General features: G+C 43.6%; 2 protein-coding genes and 1 long non-coding RNA gene across 20 annotated transcripts in view; 1 reads left to right on the forward strand and 2 right to left on the reverse strand.

Moving 5' to 3' along the window:
* The window catches only part of TTYH3 (tweety family member 3), a 99,170-nt gene extending 93,551 nt beyond the window's left edge, over positions 1-5,619 (reverse strand). Inside the window, exon 1 of one of the 2 annotated variants that reach the window (XM_039492094.1) lies at positions 5,216-5,616. In XM_039492094.1, the coding sequence (XP_039348028.1) occupies positions 5,216-5,338 (123 nt within the window). In that variant the 5' untranslated portion in view covers positions 5,339-5,616. Of the gene's footprint in view, positions 1-5,215 lie in introns of both variants that reach the window. The other variant, XM_039492093.1, reaches the window with a different exon arrangement.
* A 5,836-nt stretch (positions 5,620-11,455) lies between these two features.
* On the forward strand, positions 11,456-19,796 carry LOC120373536. Its single transcript, XR_005585576.1, has 4 exons — positions 11,456-11,531; positions 11,722-11,863; positions 18,469-18,561; positions 19,669-19,796. It is a non-coding gene; the product is annotated as an uncharacterized LOC120373536 (long non-coding RNA).
* IQCE (IQ motif containing E) overlaps positions 15,534-22,437 on the reverse strand; it is a 44,344-nt gene continuing 37,440 nt past the window's right edge. For 13 of the 17 annotated variants that reach the window (XM_039492091.1, XM_039492081.1, XM_039492076.1 and 10 more), the window contains one exon: positions 17,880-19,866. In XM_039492091.1, the coding sequence (XP_039348025.1) occupies positions 19,739-19,866 (128 nt within the window). In that variant the 3' untranslated portion in view covers positions 17,880-19,738. Of the gene's footprint in view, positions 16,020-17,879; positions 19,867-20,491; positions 21,285-22,437 lie in introns of those variants that run through there. The other 4 variants (XM_039492079.1, XM_039492082.1, XM_039492087.1 and 1 more) reach the window with 4 other exon arrangements.

Raw genomic sequence — 22,437 nt, forward strand, 5'->3', positions numbered from 1 at the left:
AATCCTTCCAAGTCTATTTATAAAACACCACACATCCGAGTGCTTACAAGAGTTAAGAACAGTTATAGTAAAATACGTTAACAGCTACTATTGAAGCTTCCCTTTTGATGGTATTGGTACCAAGCAGCAGTCACTCCTAGGACATCCCATTAGCAACAGCTCTGCTGTGTTAAGAAGCCTCTTAAGGATTTCAGCTCATCCTTCCAGTAGGCAAGACATTCCTGAAAGAGGCTTCTGGCTAGCTCTACTCTCAGCACCATAAATTGAGTGGTGGAACACTCAAGCCACCTGGGCAAATAAATGAACAGCTTTTACATTCCTACATTGCTTTAGTCAGGGACAATAGCACAAGCTGCAGAGAAACCTTACCGATCTGGTGGACTGGATCCAAGGGTAATTTGACAGCATTGATATGACCATCTCCTGGAAATTCATTAAGACAGTAAAAAGCATAGGAACTGGAGATAGTACTGCACTGTCAAAAGCAACATAGGCTCGGTTCCATTTCCCACCTTATGACTTGCTGCAAAATAAGCTTTAAAGGAACACTGCAGTATGACTCAGGAGGAGGATACAGCTGAAACAACTGCTTATAACTCAAGATATAATGGTTATACCTCACTGATCCATGCAAGGGGTGAACTGGTCTATCCGATAGGATACCCCTGGGCAGGGTTCTCTCAAATGCGGCCACCATAGGCTTTTCTTGCTGCCACAGCTTTCTGGGTTATGGGAGGGAGGGGAAAAAAAAAAAAAGAGAGGAAGTAACCCTCCCCCAGGGCTACCAGCAGGGGCTGGTCTCTGTCCCCTTCTGGAGCCACAAATTGTAGGAGCAGGCGGCCAGTGTGAGTTCCCCACCTTCCTGGGGAGTGTAGGGCTCGGGCTTCAGGCTTAAGCCCTGGGGTGGTGGGTGACAGGCTCCACCCCGCAGCTGCAGGGCTCCAGGCTCACCTCTCCACACACTCCCGGCCCTCACTACCTCCTCCAGTCCTCACCTGTGCACCAGGGGCCACAGGCTCTCACTCTGGGCTCACCTCCCCCATCTCCCCTCCCTCCCATCTATCCCCCTATCATCTCTTGGTCCCCTACTCACCTCGTCATCCAGAGCTTAATTTGTCCCTCAGCTTGAGTAAATCTGCTGTGAAACGTGATATTAACAATTATACAAAATCTCATTTTTCACAGCAGACTTACTAGCTAGCAAGTCTTAAAAAAAAAACCCAAAACAACCAAAAATCACACACACCCCACCAAAACATTCAAAGCACCTTGTGTTTCTATTCTGTTTAGGTCCAATAATGAATAGACAACTGAATTTTTTTTTACTTGAGTTTGAAAAAAACCTTACATCAGTTACAATGATTTGGACATGTGCATATTTATTTGTTTTTCACAAAGTTAAAGTATTTTAGGAAAAATTGTCAGAGCGGCCATCAGCAAGAATTAGCGGCCGCACTCTGGGGCCATCCAAAAATTTGTTGTGAGAACCACTGCTCTAGAGAATGATTTCAGTAGATGCAACCCTCAAAGCAACACATGGAAACCAGAAACATGAAAGTAGAGTCCCTCCCCAGAAACAGAAATACCTCTTCCCTCATCCTAATCTAGTTAGCAGTTGCATAACTACTGTCTCCTTTCCTTGTCTCCCCTAGTTACATATCCAACTCTATATATGGAGGAATGCACAATCTACTGCAATTGACGTGAAGCATTTAAAAGGCCACTACGGACTTTAGGTAGTAACACCAGTAGAGAAAATGAGAAGCTCTTCAATAACAACCAACCTAACCCACCCTGGAGGGCTCATTCTCCTCTTCCCGCACAGCCTGTTCTAACCTGTCAGTTGAACATATAGTGAAAGAAGATGGGAGGGCATGAAAAGCCAACACCACAGATTGTTTAGAGTCTTTCAACAGCCAACAGAGGGTATAGCCATACACACACCCACACACACACACCCCTGTGTCAGACAGACTATGGCACACTGTTGCCACAAGGATACCTCATGTTCTCAGACAAAAAGGATGTAGTCCCAGTTACAACACAATGGTCACAGCTTTCTCCAGGCAAACAAGCATAGAGTATTCCCTCCCCTCAGAGACAGGACAGCACTGTCTCACTACATGCAGAACAGAGCCACCAATTACAAGCTCCACATGTGCATACACAAGGGTCCCAGTAGACACAGGAAGGATTCAGACTTCAAAGACAAGCAGAATGGATTGAACTTAAAACCACCATGAGCATTACACAGGTTTCAGCAGACATCAAATAGAAACCATTTAGCACAATGGAAGCTTACTCATTACACTAATCATAGCAGATGGAAAGACCTATTTGGATCTTGCCAATTCACCTGAAAAAAAAAAAAACAAAGCAGCCACACTACACTTACAAAACACAGGCTACATCGATACTATGTTTGATATGCCACCATTCTGTGCTACGTTACAGTGGCCATTAAAGCCCAGGCATTTCCTGTATTCCTATTTGGATGAAACAGGGTGATCTTGAAACTGTTCTCTTGTATCCATCTTTATTAGTCTATTTAAGGGAAACTGCAAATATCCTCTTTTCTTCAACTAAGAAAGTTCTTCTCCTCCCCCCCGGGCTGATGAAGGAACAGGATGCAGTTTCCTTAAGAAAATATTTCCATTCCAATTCTGATTTACTCAGAAGCCCTGCTGGTAAGTGTGTGGATATCAGCTCATGACAAGGGTCTAACTATCTAGTGGCTTAACAATTCTCAGGAAACTGATAAAAGCATATTCTCCTGTCCTTTCTTACTGAAGATAGGAGAGCAAAAGGATAGAGTGCACCTATGACGTTTCCAGCATTACTGTCAGTTCCAGTTAGCTACAAGCTGCCACACTGCATGCTTATATTTAATATAGGTAGTTTTTCCTAGGTACTGAAAACCAGGGGGCAAGGGAAAAACGCACCAGCAGGAAAACCAGGGGAGCAGGGGAAAATGCTCAGAGGAAAAAAAACTGCAAATTCCAAGAACCAGTTTAAACAGAAGTGCCTATATTAAGTACTTAAAGTGCATGAAGAATGGAGCATGTTAAGTTACTTGTGTTGTATTAAGCAGGGGGAGGGAGGGGAGATAAGTCAGTGTGAACTGTAAATGGAGCAAAAGGATATTTGAATTCATACTCAAAATACTGATAAAACAAGCATTCAAACCAGGAGACCTTCAGACCAATTTATAGAGGAAGGGAGTGTTTGCAATGTTACTTTGACCACCAGGTTAAATTTTCTAGTTTTACTGTATTATATTATGCTTTGCACACATGCACGCAAATCATTGACATGTCTTTCCATTTACAGAATCAGAGCATCTTTATTACAGAGTCAGCAACAGGATGGAACACCGCTACTATCTTTACATTTGTTGATGGAGCGGCAGAGGTTATGTGCTATACATAAACAGCACTGAAGTAGGCAGGGTTGACATTCAAAACACACAACTTACATCCTTGATTTCTGGTTTGACAAGAGTTAAAATAGCCATATAGCAATGGCAAAAACAAGTCCTTAACTAGCACACACTCTTCTTGCATCTGTGTGAGGCAGGAACAACAAGAGGTTTACCAACCCCAAGAGACTTCACTGTCACACTAAGCCTCAACAGAACGACTGTGAGAAAGTATTTTATAATACATGCACAGAGGATACAGTACTTGGAAATACTGCTTCTATTTTAAACTATTAAAAACAAAACACAAGCATATCAGATATATATTCAGTGATTGACTAGTGTGTTTCTTTCATAACAATCCAAGAACAGTTTCCCCAACCTACACTTGTGTTTCTCCTCTTCAATACCTCACACTCTTTGTTTCACTACAGGAGGCAACTACCTCAGACCAAAGAAGTGAGCTAAAATCATTGGAAATATGTAGAGGGTTTTTGTTTTTTGTTTTTTTTTAAACAAAAACATTGCACATCTTGATTTCTCCTCCAACCAAGGAAATTCAGACGAGTTAAGAAAAGAAAGACCAAGGTTGAAGCTCAGAAGACAATTTTGCTCTCAGATTCATAGACATTTTTGTAGCCAACTACCCCCTCCCACAAAAAAACAAACAAAAAACACATATGAGAGAGACCCAAGAATAGTCTTTGCTATAATCAATCCCGCAATCTGAAGCTACTTAAAAATAAAAATACTGCTAGCTAAAATATTCCTATAGCATCTCTCTTTACAGTAGGGAAGCACTGCTTAGATGCCTTCCCATTTCTGCATTATGGTATTGTGGTGCCCTACAGAACTAAGTATATATTCAGTGAAGCAAAATGGTGTTTTCAAAGCCAAAGAGTGTGGCACAATGAGGCAGTTGAATCACTGCAGCTCCAGTCTAAGATGGCAGCAGAGAACACAGATGTTAGAATATACAGATCCACTCCACTATCGTTCCAATTAGATAGCAAGTCACCTAAGTACAGGGTAAGCAAGGCAAAGGACACAAGTATCCTGCCAGTGTCTTCTCACACACTTGGTCCTATGTAGCCACTAAGCCATCTGTTGTCTACCAAGCATTTTAGATGGCTTCAGAAAGAGAGACTGAACATGTCACTGAGTCCCAACAAAGGCAGGGTGCTGAACTCTCTGAACCACCGCTCCAATCCTACGTAGGATGGGCTATTTTGTACAAAGTGGCACCCCAGCTGTTAGGCAAGCCAAGGACTTATTCAGCCACAGGACAGAAGGCAACGCGCTTGTGCCTCACCTGGGCAGCATCACCCTTCCAGCCCCGAGGAGCCATCTCCCCATCCCCGTTTGGCAGCTGGGCCCAAGGGGCTGGTGTTTTACCCTCCCCGAGAGGAGGAAGAGCTTCAGCTGCTCTCAAAGGAACTCAGGGTCTGCGCTCATTGTTCCAGGGGCTAAATAATTTCCTGCCTCTCTCCGGTGGCGGGGGGGGGGCGGGCGGGGAGAACAACAGAAGAGATGTATTATAGACTACAGGCAAAGAAGACAACCTGCCCCACGGCTGATCTACCTCGGGGTGGGGTGGAAGATGCCCTCCGGTGGGCCCCCCCCCCGGATACCCTCCCCCACCTGCCCCTGGGCGGATCTACCCCGGTGGGGGCCCCCCGCAGGACAGACACTGCCCCCCCGGGGTGGATCTACCCCATGGGGTGGGAAAGGGGCAGCACACGCCAAGCCCCCCGGGGGCTGCCTGAGGAGACCCTCCCCCCACAGCCGGCCCCTCACCTGCTGGTACTCGGCGTCCTCCGGGCGGAAGTCGGCGCTGGCGGCCTCCCAGCGCAGGCTGAAGTGCGGCAGGCGGTGCAGGAGACTCACCCACCAGGGCGGCGAGTAGCTGACCCCCGCCATGCCCGGCCCGGCCCGGCCCTGCCGACCGCTCCCTCCGAGACCCGAGCCGCGGCCCCCGCTTCACCCGCCGCCGCCTGTCGCTGCCATGAGGGGGGGGAGGGAAGGAAGGAAGCGCCGCCGGCTCCGCTCTCCCGCGCTGGCTCCCCGGACTCAGGCGGCCGGGCCCCCGCTGCTGCCGGGCGGCGCCCTCCCCCGCATGGCGGTGCCGGCTCGGCCCAGGTGAGCGGCTCCCTCCCGTGCGGGCTCCGCGCTGCCAGCCCGGGCCGCTCGCTCGCTCGCTCTTTGTTCGCGGAGACTCCCCGCCTCCCGGCTGGCCCCGCCCTCCCGCTTCCCATTGGTGCCGCCCGCCGCCGCCGGCCACGCCCCCGGGCGCCTTCCGTGAGACGAGTGTGCGGGGTCTCAGGCCGGGGGCGGGGGGCTTCGGCCCAGGCCTGTGGCAGCGACGGGCCACGGCACCATCATCCCATCAGGTCACTGCACCATCACTGCTGCTCCTAAGGTGACCAGGTGGCCTGATTTTATAGGGACAGTCCCGATTTTTGGGTCTTTTTCTTACATAGGCTCCTGTTACCCCCCACCCCTTGTCCCGATTTTTCACACTTGCTGTCTGGTCACCCTAGCTGCACCATCATGCCACTGCACCGCACCATCGCCACCATGCCAGTGCACGATCACGCCGCACCACTGCACCACCACGCCACTCCACTGCCACGACACTGCACCATCATGAGACCACATCACTATGCCACTGCACCGCCACATTGCTGCACCGTCACATCACATCACATCACGACATGGCCACCATGCCCATGCATCATGATACCACGGACACCTCTTCACTGAATGGCCACCACATACCCTACCACTGTGCATTGTCATGGCACTGCACCAACACCACACACGCCAAACCGTGCAACCATGCATCACCAACACAAGCTGTGGTACCACACACCTTCATGGTACTTCTACACCACCATAGGATATCACAGTATGCACCAACATGGGCCGGCACCAATGTTCCATCTAATTTTTCCCACCCATGTGCGGAATGAATTTTGTTGTGTAACAAAATTCATGTGGCAGGGTGGGGCTGAGGGGTTTGGCAGGGGGAGGGGCTCAGAGCTGAGGTAGAGGATTGGGGTGCGGGGGAGGGGTGAGGGCTCCAGCTGGGGGTGCGGGCTCTGGGGTGGGACTGGGGATGAGGGGTTTGGGGTGCAGTGGGGCTACCCGGGGCTACAGTGGGGAGAGAGGACTCCTCCCAGCTCTCCCACCCCGCAGCAGCAGCAGGTTCAGGGTCAGGCTGGATCAAGGTATCATGTCCCTGAACCATTATATGCCAAATACCATCATTACACTCTATTACAACCATTCACTGTTGCTCCATATTACTCTGCAGGTGTGTAAGCACCATCACCACCACGCTTCAGTACGTCTTTCCACATCACCATGGCGCCGCCATTACATACCTGCAACTTCTCATCACATCATTACATTGCCATACAAGTGCGTGTGACATTACTTACTCATGTAATGCTGACATGTCTTTGACCTTGCCTTCTCTAACATATATACATAGCAATATATACTGAAAAACAAAAAAACTAAAACGCTACCCAAACAAGTTACTCCAGTGCTCAAGTTTCTGCCCCAGGGAAGAAGATGAGAGAACAAACAACATGTCATAGATGTATAGTTACATTACTTAATGTACTACTGAAAGGCACTCAGATACTACAGTGATGAGCATAGCATAAGGAACCATGTAGAACAACAGGTGTTGCTATGAATCATCATAAGGCACCATCGTACATTATGGAGAGCAATCATACCACTGTGCAACATTAAGCAATCTCCAGTTCTGGGATTATCACAAACACTCCACACCCATTCCAGAATTTTACTTTCTTCCCTAATGCCTCATCTACAAATAAATAAATAAATAACAAATCAGTTCCTAAACTCTTTAAATGGTCTACATTACAAAATGTAATGTCAGATTTTGAGAGGTATTTAGGCACCTAAATGTACCTATCTGCATCATGTAGTATATGTTTGTACAGCACCTAGCACAATGGGACTCAACCTGGTTGACATCTTTAGTCATTACTTCTAGGTAAATATTGGAATAATAAAATCATCTAGTTATAGTTAAACCCCTGGTCAGCATGATATCAACTAATTTGGTTCTTCACAATCATATTTGTGCACAATAACCTTTTGTACTACAGACAAGTCTAAAGAACAAATGTTTTAAAGGAGGAAGGATGTGTGTACAATTTCCAGAACGTGTGCAATAATCCTAGAAAGTGACAGAGAAAGCAACAAAATTGAAAGTTAACTCAGAAATTACAATTACATCTTTTGGCTAGCAGGTTATTTAACAGTGATAGCTAAATGTAGAGAAGCCATCCTCTGCATCTCTTCCCACATCTTTCCTCCTACTCCCAATCTCTTCTCTCCTGCCCCCAAAATCAAACCTGCACAGTGCAGCTGATGCCTAAATCCAGCTCATTTTACTTCCATCTGAAGCTGAGCTCTCTGCACTAAGGGAAACTAAATGACGCTTAGTCAGTTTCATTCTCTGTGCTAGGAGAGCTGTTCTTAAAACTTGACAGGAGCTAGAGTTAAACTGACTGTGCGCTCGTCATGTTCTACCAGAAGAAGAAACACCAAAGTGTTCAGTCCTCCCACCCTTCTTGGGCAAGAAACAAAAACACAATCTAAAATGGTTGTGTTGATTTCTCACCTGCAGTGCTGGAATTGATAGGTTTTTTCCCCCAAATAATCAATTTGAATATAGGTCAAAATTAGGGCTAAACTCTGCCAGATTCTCTAAACAGACTATTTGTATGTAAAGTTCTTTGCCCCAGGTATGAAATTACAGATCCTCTGTCTTTCTCCATTTCACTAGTCAATAGGAAAACAGTATTAGAATAATTAGATGGTTCTCAGAAGACAGAGAAGCTAGTAGTGGGATAGCTCAGGGACTGGATTCATGCCCAGTATCTGAATCAGGGTTGTTCAATATATTTATTAATGGTTTGAAGGGGAAAGTGGATAAACTGTTGATGAAGATTACTGACAATACAGAACTATTTCGTTTAGGAAAAACTAAGGAGAATCATGAGTAACTTCAGATGGATCTAAGTACATTAGGGAACCAGGCAGCACTGTGAAAGATGATTTTAAACTTTCATAACTGTAATGTAATTAATATTGGGCAAAATAATCTAAACTTGTGCATGCTGAGGGGTTCTAAATTTGCAGGAGTGCCCGAAGAAAGAGAACGAGGAACATATGTGAGAAATTCAAAAGTAAAGAGGATTGGATAACTCTGATCTTTAAGAACAAGCTACCTAAGCTCATTAAAGGTTAACCCAATCTCACATTAATTGCTTGCAAGGATCAGTACAGAATGTCCTTTTTCCTTAAACACAAATGTTGTACAGCATTCCACATTCATGTAGGTACATTATCTAGAGGAGGGAGTACTCTCCTCTGAAGCACCAAAACATTGAGTCTTAGTTAATGATAGAAGCAGAATAGTGAGCTTGATGGAGTAATACTCTGATCCACTTTGGCAAATATGGTCAGTATTTATACTTTTTCAAATGTAATATAGAGTTTTTAGTGAGCAGCAGGTATAGTATGTCAAACATAATACAGACGAATAAATAAAGTCAATGGTTTTGTTTATTCCAAATTGAACAAGGAGTTACTAGCATACCTCGTGTGGTGTACAGAAATGCACAGATATGGAACAATGAAGACAAGAACTCCAAGGGTGTAATCTTGACCCCCATAAAAGTCAGAGGGTGTTTTAATGTTGACTTTAGACTCAAGTATTTAGAAATAGGCAAGTGTTAAAAAGTATTAAGTCCCCATCCTACTTGTTTATTAGAGGTATTTATATGGCCCTCATCCCTGTAGTATCTGAGCCCCTCATGATCTTTAATGTCTTTCTCCTCACAACACCCCTGTAAGGTAAAGTACCACCGTCAGACCTTTTTTTCAGATGGGGAATAGAGACACAGAAAGACTTGCCCAGAGGAAGTCTGTAGCAGAGCAAGGACTTGAACCTGCTAGGTATCTTAAGTTCTCTCCTGAAAACATGTAAACACCTTAACTGTTGAAATTCATACCCACTTTTCTATCCTCCAAACCCATTCACGAGTTTTTTTTTTTAATAGTCAGATTCCAAGGCCAACATGAGTCATTTTGCTAATCTCATCTGACTTGCTGTGAAACACAGGCCATAAAACTTCCTCAAAATAATTTCTACAGTATATTCAGTCATTCAGGTTCCCATTGTCTTTCCAGATCTTCCATTCATATGGGTAGGTTCCAGACAGTCCTTTAACAACCCATTCATACTTCCCCAGTCAGTTATGTGACACAAACACCTCATGTCTTCTGCTCTGCCCCAAGAGCAGCTTTTAAACTTTCTAGCACCACTGGGTAACAAGCTCTAGTCAAGCAAGTCACTGCCATGAATAGAATTCATACAAATATTACAGAGGATTCCCACTTTGTCACATCTTTTCCCCTCTGACACAGAACCAAGCAGGGTCACTTTATCCAGTCACCCGGGGAAGTTCAAACTCACAATTATTATCATTGGATGCCCAAACCAATTTCCCATCCCCTTGATAGCTGTCCTACTAGGCACTTTCAAGATTCTTACAGCAGAGTTTTCACAACACAGGACACAGCAATTTCACACTTTACCTTAGGTCTTGAGATGACACTAGTAGCGTGCACATGACATGCTCTAGATCAAAAGGAATTATTGTGAAGAAGTTCTATGGCCTGTGTTTTACAACAAGTTAGACCAGATGATCACAATGATCCCTTCTACCTTCGGAATCTATTAATCCAAACAAATTTCTGGCATTCTTTAGGTCCTGAGCCAAAGCCCATTGAAGTTAATTAAAAGACACAAATTACATGGGCTTTGGACTGGGTCCTTAATTTGATTTGGTGGACAATCAGTACATAAATCAGACCCTTGCATTAAATAAACCCCTAAATATTTAAGTATGAATTGACTATTATGCATAGCACAACAGATCATGTGTTGTGCTCTTAACAGAGTCATTCATACATTGTGACTTACCTAAGGTCTTCAACCTGATTAAGCTGGAGGGTCCTTTCACATTCTCTAACAAACAAAAATTAAATAACACTATTTTTAGATTCAAAAAGTAAGAAGTGGAGTGTATCCTCTTGGGAAATGTACTGAAAACTAAGTAAATTATCTGACTAGCTTCAGGACCTTGCAGTAAATAGGGATGATAAATAACAAGCAGCCAGTGCCCACAAGCAGGAACAGTGGAAATCACAATTTCACCAGCCTCATTACAAAGATTATATTGTTTTCTATGGAGATTAAAACTTGTAAAAAAATGTTTGTTGTTTTTCATTATAAAGGAATGTTCCCATATGTAAGTGAATTCTTACTGTAGAGAGGCACGTGGTCTATTATTATTGCAGGAGCTCTCAAACTTTTCTATAGTACAGACCACATTTTAATACAGAGATCATCTCATGGACCACCTGCCTCCCACTGGTAATCACAGGAACCACGCATTCTCAGCTGTGACTGTAGAACATCCTTGTGGCAACACATGAACTGATTACATGAAAGAGTGAACGCAACATGTTTTAAGTATAACTTAGTGCAATTTAGCAGCTGGAAAAAATAAAACAGCCAGCACCATGTGACCAGCCAGTTTTTCATGAGCCACCAATAAGCATTCCACAGACCACAGTTTGAGAATCACTGGTCAATTTAAATAATTTTAGAATTAGGAGCAATTATGACATAAATCAAGCTACAAAATCTGTAAATAGCTTAGTTTCTCTATTTGAAAATGAGTATAAAACCTACAACTTTATCCTCTAAATACGAGCAGATGAGTATGGACCATGGACACTTTTATTTTCACTGAGAGGTTTTACCATGTTATCCAAAAGCAATTTAGGATTTTACAGTGTCTGCACCAGTATAGCTTATATAGATATGGAAAGCAAAAGACTAAAATGGGCTCTTTGAAAAACTAGGATAAAATGTTAGTTTCTGTAAATGTTTTGAAATATATAGTTGATTTTAATGTCTTTTTTTTTTTTTTTTTACTGAGAAGGGGCTTTCTGCATAGACCAAAACAGTTTAAAGGAATCCTTATCATCAACGGTAAGTAGATTTTAAAACACAGAGGATTCAGGGCTAGACATACAGTAGCATTGCTAAAAAGGAGTAATTATGAACTATAAAAGCCCAGACCCTTCAGCCCCTTTGTAAGAAAAATTCCCATTTTCCTGCACAAGGACTGCAGGATTCTGGTCAAAGTGTTTTGCTTCATTTTGTTTTGTTTTGTTTTAAGTGCCATCAAGGAGGAGGCAGACATTATTTTGGATTCACACATTTTAAGATTTTTTACCGTTAGTTCAACAAGCTGCAATTGACAATCCTAGGACAAGTAGCTGACAGAGCTCATTGTGAAAGCTGGAAATATCCTCATGCAGGTAACCAGTGGCAAGGTATTTATGTCTCATAATTATAAGCTGAAATGTTCTTGGTTGGAATCCGGCCTACAGATGTTCCTGCCCATGGACAGAAAAAAAATCTCTTCTGCATCCACCAAGCTCTCAGTCAGCAATAAATTGAACATAGAGCCATCAAAACAACATTGAGACCTAGTTTGACAGCACTGCTGTAAATCATTCCAAAGTATTTCAGTCTGTTTGAATTACAACAAGCTGAATACAATTAAGTAAGAGTATAAATGACAGAATAACAATAGTATCATCATGAGGATCAAAGTGGTATACAAGCTGTCGCTCCTGTAGGCTGAAGAATGGTAGTAAACATGCCTCACCTGCAGTTGTATGCTACAAGAGAGAACTGGACATAAAGATGTTGGAATGAGGGCTGGGTTAAAGGGAACAAAGAGGTATCAATGCTTTGAAGCTGCCTCATAAAATCAGTAACAGGTGTAAGGGAAAATATAATGCAGAGAAAAAGATGCACTCTTTAATCTAGGACAGTTGCTCTTAACTGTTCCGGATTACCTCTTTCAGAAGTCTGATTTGTCTTGCGTACCCCCAAGTTTCATCTCACTTAAAAACGACTTGCTTACAAAATCAGGCTTAAAAATACAAAAAAGTGACAGCACACTATTACTGAAAAATAGCTGACTTTCTCATTTTTACCATATAATTATAAAATAAATCAATTGAAATATAAATATTGTACTTACATTTCAGTGTATAGTTTATAGAGCATTGTCTGTAATATGAAATTTTAATTTGTACTAACTTTGCTAGTGCTTTTTATGTAGCCTGTTGTAAAGTAGGCAAGTATCTAAATGAGTTGATGTACCCTCTGGAAGACCTCTGCGTACCCCGAGGAGTATGTGTACCCCTCGTTGAGAACCACTGATCTAGGAAGTAGAGATCAAGTACAGTATTTAATACTAGGCGTATTTCTATTATAGAGGAGCTATGGTATTTCCTATGATTGAAGGCAGAAGGGACTCTGATCGCTTAGATTTTTTTTTATCTCTTACGTGAGCCTATTTAGGTAATTCTTGATTACATGAAAACCAATGGCTGTCGGCCCCCATTGATTAGTTTTTAGTGGCCTCTTCCCCGTCTAATTTTTCTTTTAAAGGGTATTTCTCCCGCTATCACCAAAACAAATGAATAGAATAACCACAATAGCCACAATAGGAATAGAAGACGCAAGTAATTCACCTTTACATAAAAAAAGTTCCGCAATCAGTTGGAGCCAACTTCAAATGTCATCTTGTTAGATGGCAATCCTGCTGAAAAAATGGTCCTTGAGAGATTTAGTTACTTACAGTTTGCTAATGTGCAGCAGTAGCAACAATTTTGTAATTCATTAGCTTTGTTAAAGATTCACCAGATACAATCAGTCAATCAATCAATAAAAGGAACAGATTTCCAAAATGAAAGGTATTGAAGAGACAGTGAGATTAAGGCCAATGTAAACCTTCAAAACAAGACATGCAACAGGGTGGCCCACTTCAGCCCATGATATAGCTTGAAAAAATGCAAATAGACCTAGTAAATATAAAAGCACTTACTCTTCATGGGACTCTCTTGCGTCAGCCAAACCATTCGTACATTTTTCTTTACTTATTCAATGTAATTCTTTCTGGTTGTGCTATAGAAGCATATTACGCAACAAGTAGGCCCACACCCCTGGATGTTATGTTTTGAGTTTGGATAATTCAGACTATATCATGCTGTGAAGCCCATACTAGCGTATTGTTTATCAGATCTTGCATGTGGTAGGAAAGATTTTACCCCACATACAGATTTAAAAAATGCAGGCTTGTACTGTGACTAATGCTAGGAGGTCATTTTATGACCCTCTTGAGGCTGGGGGCTAAACTACAGGACATCAGTGAGAAGTCAGTATGACGTGTATTTCAGCAGCATTTCTGCCATCCTACTCCATCTTGGGAAATGCTAGGATGCCACCTTCTAATTATGCAAAATCCAAACTGACTTTGCCCTTGCCCCTCCACAAATTATATGCCCTATGTCAAGCCAGGACCTTCTCGCCTGCTGAGTCAAATTGTGCTCCTGGGGTCAGGGCTGGGAAACTGTAGGATTCCACTCACTGAGCTTCCTCTGCATTTTTCTGTTGAGCGGAAAAACCAACCACTACCCAGAGGCTGGTCCCCAAGCCCCACAGATCATCCTGTGCCTCCATATTAGCCTTGGGTCCCCATAGTCCCTACTCCCTCTAACGAAGCCACACTGCCAGGGCTGTCCCCTCAGCCCATCCTCCCTTAAGGGGAGTTCCCCAGCACGGAGGAGGGAGGGGCTGAAGCAAGTAATACATGGCTACAGGGCTTTCCTCTCTTAACTGCAGTTATCATGGTCGTCTCATTTCCTGGCACTGGTTGATTTTCCCTCTTCATATAGTGGAATGCCAGCTCTCCCTATTTTCCATGGGACTCTTCACCAAGTCGCTCTTTTTAGCAAAAAACAGAGACACCCACGCACAATTCCTTCTCTCTTATCTCCCAACACAGTTTAAACATCCAGAAATGATGGGGATGAAGGCAGATTAACCCCAAATCTTTGCAACCCTGGGATTCTTATTCCTGCCTGCTTTCTAGCAGATTGCGGAGCCTACTGCTAAGTGTATTGTTCTGTGCATTTCCACCATTGCCTGGTCTTAAAGCAGAGCGCTCCATGGTTCTGGTGAATCCAGACTACTCCTGCAGGCATTTTGCACCAAAAAATTAAAAATTCTGCACACAATATTTTAAAATTCTGCACATTTTATTTGTCAAAACACTACATAATCATGCCAGTTTCAATTATTTTGGGAATTTATTTCAAAATACCTGTCAGCAAGTATGTCTGTAACATAGGATGACCAGACAGCAAATGTGAAAAATCGGGACAGGGGGTGGAGGGTAATAGGAGCCTATATAAGAAAAAGACCAAAAAATCGGGACTGTCCCTATAAAATCGGGACATCTGGTCACCCTACTGTAACAATACAGACACCCACAAAAATTCCCCCAAAAGTAGAAAGTTAAAGAAACCCCTATGACAACCTAGTTTCTGTTCTCTGCCGCCTCCCCGAGCCCAATCAGGGGTCAGACACCTACAACCTCTTTCCCACTCAGAACCCAGCCATGCCCCCATGTCAATACACCTGAACTCCCTGGGCCCCAGAGCCCAGTCACAGGGTCCCCTCAGATCAGATAACCACACCCCCTCCCCACAGAGTCCAGTCAAGGGACCTCCTTGCCCAGACACCTGCCCACTCCCTCCCAGAGCCCAGCCATGCCCCGCCCCCAGCCCAGACACCTGCCCCATTACCCCTCAGAGCCAGGAATCCAGAGGGAGAAACAGCCTGATGCTGGGTCCAGGGCTTGTGTGAAGTTTCCTGTGCGCTGCCATCTCCTTCTCTCAGGGTGTGCGGGGAACTGCAGCTGCTCGGAACCCTGTAATTCCCTTCCCTCCCTCTGGCAGTGTCTTCTACGGTGAGCTGGGCTCTGCTGGGTCCAGTGGCCCCTAGTGGTGGCCAGCAGCATTGCAGCCATTTCTCTGGGGGAAAGGAAATTCTGCATGCACAATATCAATTTCTGAAAAATTCTGCATTCCGTAGTGGCGCAGAATTCCCCCAGGAGTAATCCAGGCCCAGGTTAGTCTTAATCCACCCATAATAGGAAAGGAGATTACTGAGAAGTCAGTCCACTTCTATCAGCATCAAGAACCCAGGAAACCTGCACACTTCATCTTTCTCTGCTTACAGTAAGTGCTTCATGCAGTTGGCATGAAGTTTCTTTTTAGTCTTACCCTTGCATTTTATGCCATAACACAGAGATACAGATGAAACTTCTTGTTGGCTGCACAAAGCAGGAAAAACTGAGGCAGTGGCAGTTTTGGTTTTAACAGTACATTTTCAGGATTCTTCCTTTCAACAGAACACCAGAAACAAATATGTGACATATGAATCTATCGTCTCTGCCAATTTCACTTGTGCTTTGGACAGAGTCAAAGAATGTCTTTCATCCTTAATTCCCCTCCTCTCTCTACTTACTTAGATGAGGACATTAGGAGTAGAGTTAACACAAACTTTACCCCATTCCCATCTTCATTTTTCTACCACTCCATCTCCTCATTTGTCCTGTGGAACATAAAAAGAGGGACTAGGCACACCTGGTGCAGCAAGACAACCTCTGGCATAGGGTTGAACAATGACCCAACTGAAAATATAGTGACCACATCTTTAATGCATTATGAGTTAGGGTAATAACGCAATCAGAGGCAGTTACTGATGCAATTATGCATGAACAATTAATTTATAAACATAAACTTTATTTATAAAGTTCAATAATTAGAGGATAATATATAGCAATTGATTTTAAATCCAAAAGATCTCCGTATAAATTATGTACAACATTTGCACAGTTCTAAATAAAATATTTAAAAGATCATAAAATATATTTGCTCTTCCTAGTGTTCCAAGGTTAATACATTTAATCTACATTAAAAACTGCTTTTGTTTGGAATTGTTTTTTTAATTCTTTGCAGAACACAATAAACATATCAGGCCTAGATGCCACGTTTAAAATGTATTTACAAGCATAGGCACTTCAGGACCAAGAAGAAAATGGAGGAGATGTAGTCTCAAGAAAGTTGTATTCTGACTAAAACACACACAAACGCACACTAATGTCCATTTTGTCATCCAATAGATTTAAAATGGGCAACACTGGCACAGAGAGCACTTCTACAACAGCAAAATGGAAAATTTGCAATTAGATTAGATAGGTTATAATGGAGTTTAATTTTAATTCAGGCCTTGAAGCCCTTACGAGGTTATCAGTGCCTTCTGCAGCAAACATTTATTTCTCAGGACTTGAATGAATTTTTATAGGAACTGTGTCTAGACAGGTCTGAGCTACGCTGATTTTCATTTCCTGGTCTCCATGGTGGGTTTGCTGGGAGAAAGAGGATGTAGGGCTGTGATCTACTTTGAGTATTCCTTCCTTCAAGCCTCCTCTCAGCTTTTTTGTTACTGACACTCAAAGACATATAGGAATAAAATAAAGCTCGCAATGTTAGTCGGTGTTTATATATTGCTTTCAATGTATTCCTTTAATAAATAAAATAAAATAAAGCAACAGTAAAAGCTACTAATATTGTAGCTTTTTCCTTTCTGCCCATATCAGGTCAGGGCTCTGATATAAAATGAATGCAGTTACTTTCCAAACTAAGAGGTGAGCAGGAGTGCAGTACTCAAGGGAACATCATTTTTTTGACAGCTCAGATTTCAAACTTTAAATTAGTCTCCCTCCAAACACATTTTGATTTCTCCCACCCTACACAAAGTTGTGTCTCCTTTACCCCGAACTCACTCTGTGCGTCAGAGAGATATTCCCTCCACTCTATCCTGGAACTTGTCTGCTGATGCTAATATCTGACTGCAAATAGCCTTTTAAAATGATTCACTGCTTAGTGAATATGAAAGCCTCTCTGCTCTGTATCTGGTTCCTAATGCTTTGTTATATAGCACTTTATTGCTGCCTACTATTTTAAGAGAGTATTCTATCCATTATATTCACCATCCAAGCATCTCCCCACAGAGTAGAGGCTGGGAAGCCATTCTGGTCCAGTCTTGGCCCTAGCACATGCCATGTACCACACACTATCCCCTTAATCGGTCAGAGCCCTGAGCTCTTTCTAGTCTCTACAGGCATATCCATGGCACTTAACCACGGTGTAAGACCTAAAATTTTAGACATAAGCAACTTTTACAGACCTACCACCACTTTAACTAGCTGACAATCTCTCTCATAGTTTATGTGACTGTTTCAGAAAAAGAAGGAAAACATCTTCTTTCAGCTTCAGCCAACATAACTGTTTTTCTCCCCTCCCCCGATGATATCACGTGACTGCAGTAACCGCAGGAATACCCTATCCAATGGGAGTGTAAATGACATTCTACAGACTGCATTGGGTATGGAGAGCTCCCAACAACTGCTGCTGGAAATAGTGCAGACAGCATTTCCACTGATGGAATTAAATGAAATCAGCTGCACTGTGCTGCAGCCATCCAGTTTCCTCTTTGGCTGAAAGTACTGGCATGGACTATGATAAACCTCAGATAAAGCACAGTCTCAGTCTCCTGATTGCAATGAAGAACTGACTTATTAGTATTCAGCATAACAATGCTGACTGACTTTTAATTTAAAAAAGAGAAGGAGGGAGAGAATGTGATAAAAATCTTATATCTAGACGTGTGGTTTGGGTGTACAAGGGACTCAAGAACGCCTGGATGACATCCTTAGCAAGCAGCAACTAAATGCAGTGTTAGCCCTCTACTCAGGAGAATGGGTGGACTCCCTAAGAATCCTATTGAGTTACCGAACATATTTACAGAATATTTACAAACATGCGACTGCTTTCTGATGTATGCGACATCTATTTGTACTCCTGCTCAATCAACACTGAATGAAGGCGCATTTAAAAAGTATATTTTCTTTAGTTACAGTCAGCATTAGAATGCAATATTCCTTTTCACGCCCCACAAATTGCATGTGTGTGTAAGCAGTCCTGTGATTTATTGACAGCTCGACTTCTCTGCCACTATGGAGGAAACATGGGACAAGGTTAGATAGAGGACTGAGAATCAAGAGCGCAACAGAAAGTCGGTGTGGCCTTGGGTAGGTCACTTAACCACTCTGTGCCACAGTTTCTTGATAATAATCTTTACCTCCTTCACAGGGGTGAAAAATTCATTAATGTTTATAAATCATGTTATGAACCTCAGATAGAAGATGACATACAGGTGAAAAATAATTTCAGATTTTATAATACAGTAGTGTTCAGCAGATTGAGCCATCTGTATAGATGACATTTCAGACATTGAAAAGTACAGTAAGCTAAAACAGAACACATAACAGTGTATTTCCTCTGTGAAATATTTTCACACATTAAAGATAACCTTGCATAATCCACTTGTGGTTCTGCTTTGCTCCACTTACATATCGAAGGATCCCTCACACAACACTCCCCACCATTATGCATTCTCTCCATGGATACTATTATAGTAAATGTAATGGGTTACATGGTTACATATTTCACAGACAATGCAGTACACAATACGTACTATAAAATACATAATTGGTAAATGCAATAATTTAAGTTCAACTGCAGACACACTTATGGTATAATACACTTATGACAGAGATAGCTTTCTAAAAGCCTTAAACTAAGTTCTGCACATAATGGATATATTTAGCACAAAAAAATAAAATTAAGTATCTATTAAATAAATAGAGAGGATCTTATGACATTGGTTTCGCTCAGCACAGACAAGCTGATGATCACAAACATGCATTCGAGAACACTGTGCATGCATCCTCTTGCCCAATGCATGCAGTTCCTTCCTATCTCTATCTTCATCTCTTGTAGCCACATCTACTCTACATTAAAGTCAATGGGACTATTCACATGAGTAAAAACTGGACAACAGTTGCAGGATTGGGCCTCTAGATTGTAAACTCTCTAGGGCAAGGACCTTCTCTTCTTTCCTAACTGTGAAGCGTTATGCACATCAAAGCACTGTAAGGATCCTGCTGATGCACAACTATTGAACAGTGTAATTCCCCCATTCTCAATAAGAACAGGAAAGAAATACAGTAATGAGGTTAGAGAGATACAGTCAGTAGAGAGGTTATATAAAACTGAATGATTTTTCATGGCTGAAATAACAATGGCTTTAAGGTGACATTGCCCCTTTTAACCCTCTACTTGCTTTATCTTGCCAGAAAGAAGAAAACATTTTCTTTTGTTTGTGAGCCAGGCCTGCAGAAGGGAATGAGAAGAACCCCCCCGAACTTAGAAGTGGGAGTAATTTTTCTTCACCAGCAGGGATGGAGAGACTACATTATCATCCGAATCGTCTGAGTGAGCCTCATCCAAAGGCGGAGAGAATATGGGCTGCAACTGGTCCTGGGAGGACAAGACTGAAATAACCACAAAGAAGACAGGGGCATCAATAAACATCATTGACAAAACCAGGCCCTTGTGGGAAGTATAATATCTCTGGGCCAGTAGATTACCACAGTGACCTACTGTTAAGAATAATTCTGTTCCCTCTTTTCCTGCATACAACTCTTATCTTTCCCCTTTCCTGAAAGAGCATGGCAAGCATTAAACTGACATACTGACCATGATTGATTTGTCTTATTGTCACGAAATCTTCTCAAGTGGTTACACACCATAAAATAAAGCAATTTGAGACCGAAGTCATCTCACATCATAAAAACAGATATTTATTAGCAGGCTAGAAAAGGAAAAATTGACCCAAGCAAGATCAAGTTAAGTGGAAATGTCATGGAGAGGCCTTCAGACAGTCATGCATAAAGAAATGGGAGACAGATGGCTGAGGACAATGATTTCTGAGTCGCAATGCACTATAAAGTACCATACATAAATATGTAGGTACAGCATGTAAATATTAACAACAAAAAACTGTCACCAGACTATGTTTTATCTTTTTAAAAAATTATATATATATTTTTTGGATGAATGGAGGAAGGTCCTTCACTTAACTTGATGGCATTCTTCTATAGACTCCCGGAAAGAAAGAAAAGTACTAAGAATGTTGCGGGGGGAAAAGTCATGCATGCAGAGCCCATGAAATGGGGGACCCTGGCACGGGGGGAAAAGACACACAGAGCCCCTGCGAGAGGGGGCTGGGGGATCGGACAATTCCCTGAAATAGAGGGGGACGGGAAGATGGTACACAGGGACTTTGTGTGTGGTGGTGGTGGTGGGGGGGACTGGAGGAAAGCAAGACTCTTCTGGTGTGTGTGCAATGTGTTCAGCCTACAGAAGCTATCAAGTGTGCACCCCCGCCCCCAGTTAAATGCACCTATGTACATTCTGTGTGGACTGCTGCTGAAAAGATGAGGGAAGATTTTCAGAAAAATGGTTTATGAACTAATAATACTGAGGATAGTAGCAAATAAAGGGAACTCTCAGAAGCTGACATAGTAATAAAAAGATGCGACTCCCACAATAAACTGCTTGTTTCTAAACGGTCAGTCTTTGCCTCTCTAATAAGACATACCTGATCCATTTACCTGGTAACTTTGCTGGTACATACTATCTTGCTCTTTTTCCCCCCTTTTTGTGCTCCTTTTAGGTTTTAGGCTCCTTGGGCTCACTCTAAGTCTGTGTTTGTACAGAGTTTAGCCCAATAGGGTCCTTATTCTGATTGGGGTCTTTGGGTATTATTGCAATACAAATAAATAATAATCACCGCTAAGCAGCTTGAGTTAGTTTAGCTGTGTTCCGAGAGTCCATTATATACCACTACAGAGGTGGGAAGAGATGCCACTCTAGTTAAATCATGAAGCCAGAAATGTAGAGCTCCACCCTGAGATGGAGAAGGAAGTTATAAACCAATGAGTTTCACATATTGTGGGTTGTCACCCTGTAGTGAGTCGGTGTGGCTCCCCTCCTGCCCAGCAGAGGGAGTGCCCCAGCAGATACCCAAGTGGGCGGAGCCACTGCTGCCTGTTCCCGCCCCCCGGAAGTCAAGGGGCGGGACAGGAAGTATAAAAGCCGGCCGCCAGAGCTCAGTCAGGGCCCAGCCGCCGCAGGGAGCAGACATGCCGCTGGGAGCTCGCGACTGGGAACCCTCCAGGACTCGAGGCAGTTGCCCTGACCAGCTGGAGCTTCCCTGCGCCCGCTACGAGGAGGAGCCGCTGGAGCCCCCCCCGCACCCGCTACTGGGAGGAGCCGCTGGAACTCCCCCGTGCCCGCTACGAGGAGGAGCCATCAGAGCCTCCCCGTCCCTGCTGTTACCCGGAGGAGCTGCCCGAGCATGCCGGGCCGGACTTCCCCGAGGAGCTGCCGGACCTGCCACCAAGCCCTGGTTGAGAGGAGCCCATGCTCGTTGACTGGCCTGGAACCGGTGCCACAGATGAGGTAGGCCCTGAGGGGGAAAGTGGAAGTAGCCCGGGGGCAGCTGACCCCAGTCAGGCTACAGACACATACGAGCCTATGTCAGTGTGTTGCGGTCAGGACCCCACTGACCTGCAGCGGTGATAGCCGCTGCTAGGGCCCCGGGCTGGGACGCAGTGGAGTGGGTGGGCCTGCGTCCCCCCTGCCACCCCACTCACGGGTGGCAGTTTTCCCCCTCACCCAACGCTCAGGTGTAAGGACCTGGGCCTATATATGGTTTGCTGCTCAGCCCCTGCACCAAAGGGCCTGAGCTTTCCTGAACTCTTTGTGGCTGCTCAGCCCCCTGCACCAGAGGGCCTGAGCCTCCTTGAACTGTTGAACTGAGGACGTGTAGTGAGCTGGTGTGGCTCCCCTCCTGCCCAGGAGGGTAGAGCCCCGGCGCAACCCTCTTACACACCCCTAATCTACACAACGTTATGGGAAGGAACAAATGTGACTGAACAAGTAGGATCTTATTGAATACATTTAAAAATCAGTCTTTAAAGACTGTTTGCTTATCTTCAGAAAGTTCTGGACTTGAAATAGTTACAGAAGTCACAGGAAGTGAAGGCCTTGAATAAAAT

The sequence above is a fragment of the Mauremys reevesii genome, linkage group 10 (assembly GCF_016161935.1).
Source record: "Mauremys reevesii isolate NIE-2019 linkage group 10, ASM1616193v1, whole genome shotgun sequence".
Classification (NCBI taxonomy): Eukaryota; Metazoa; Chordata; order Testudines; family Geoemydidae; genus Mauremys; species Mauremys reevesii.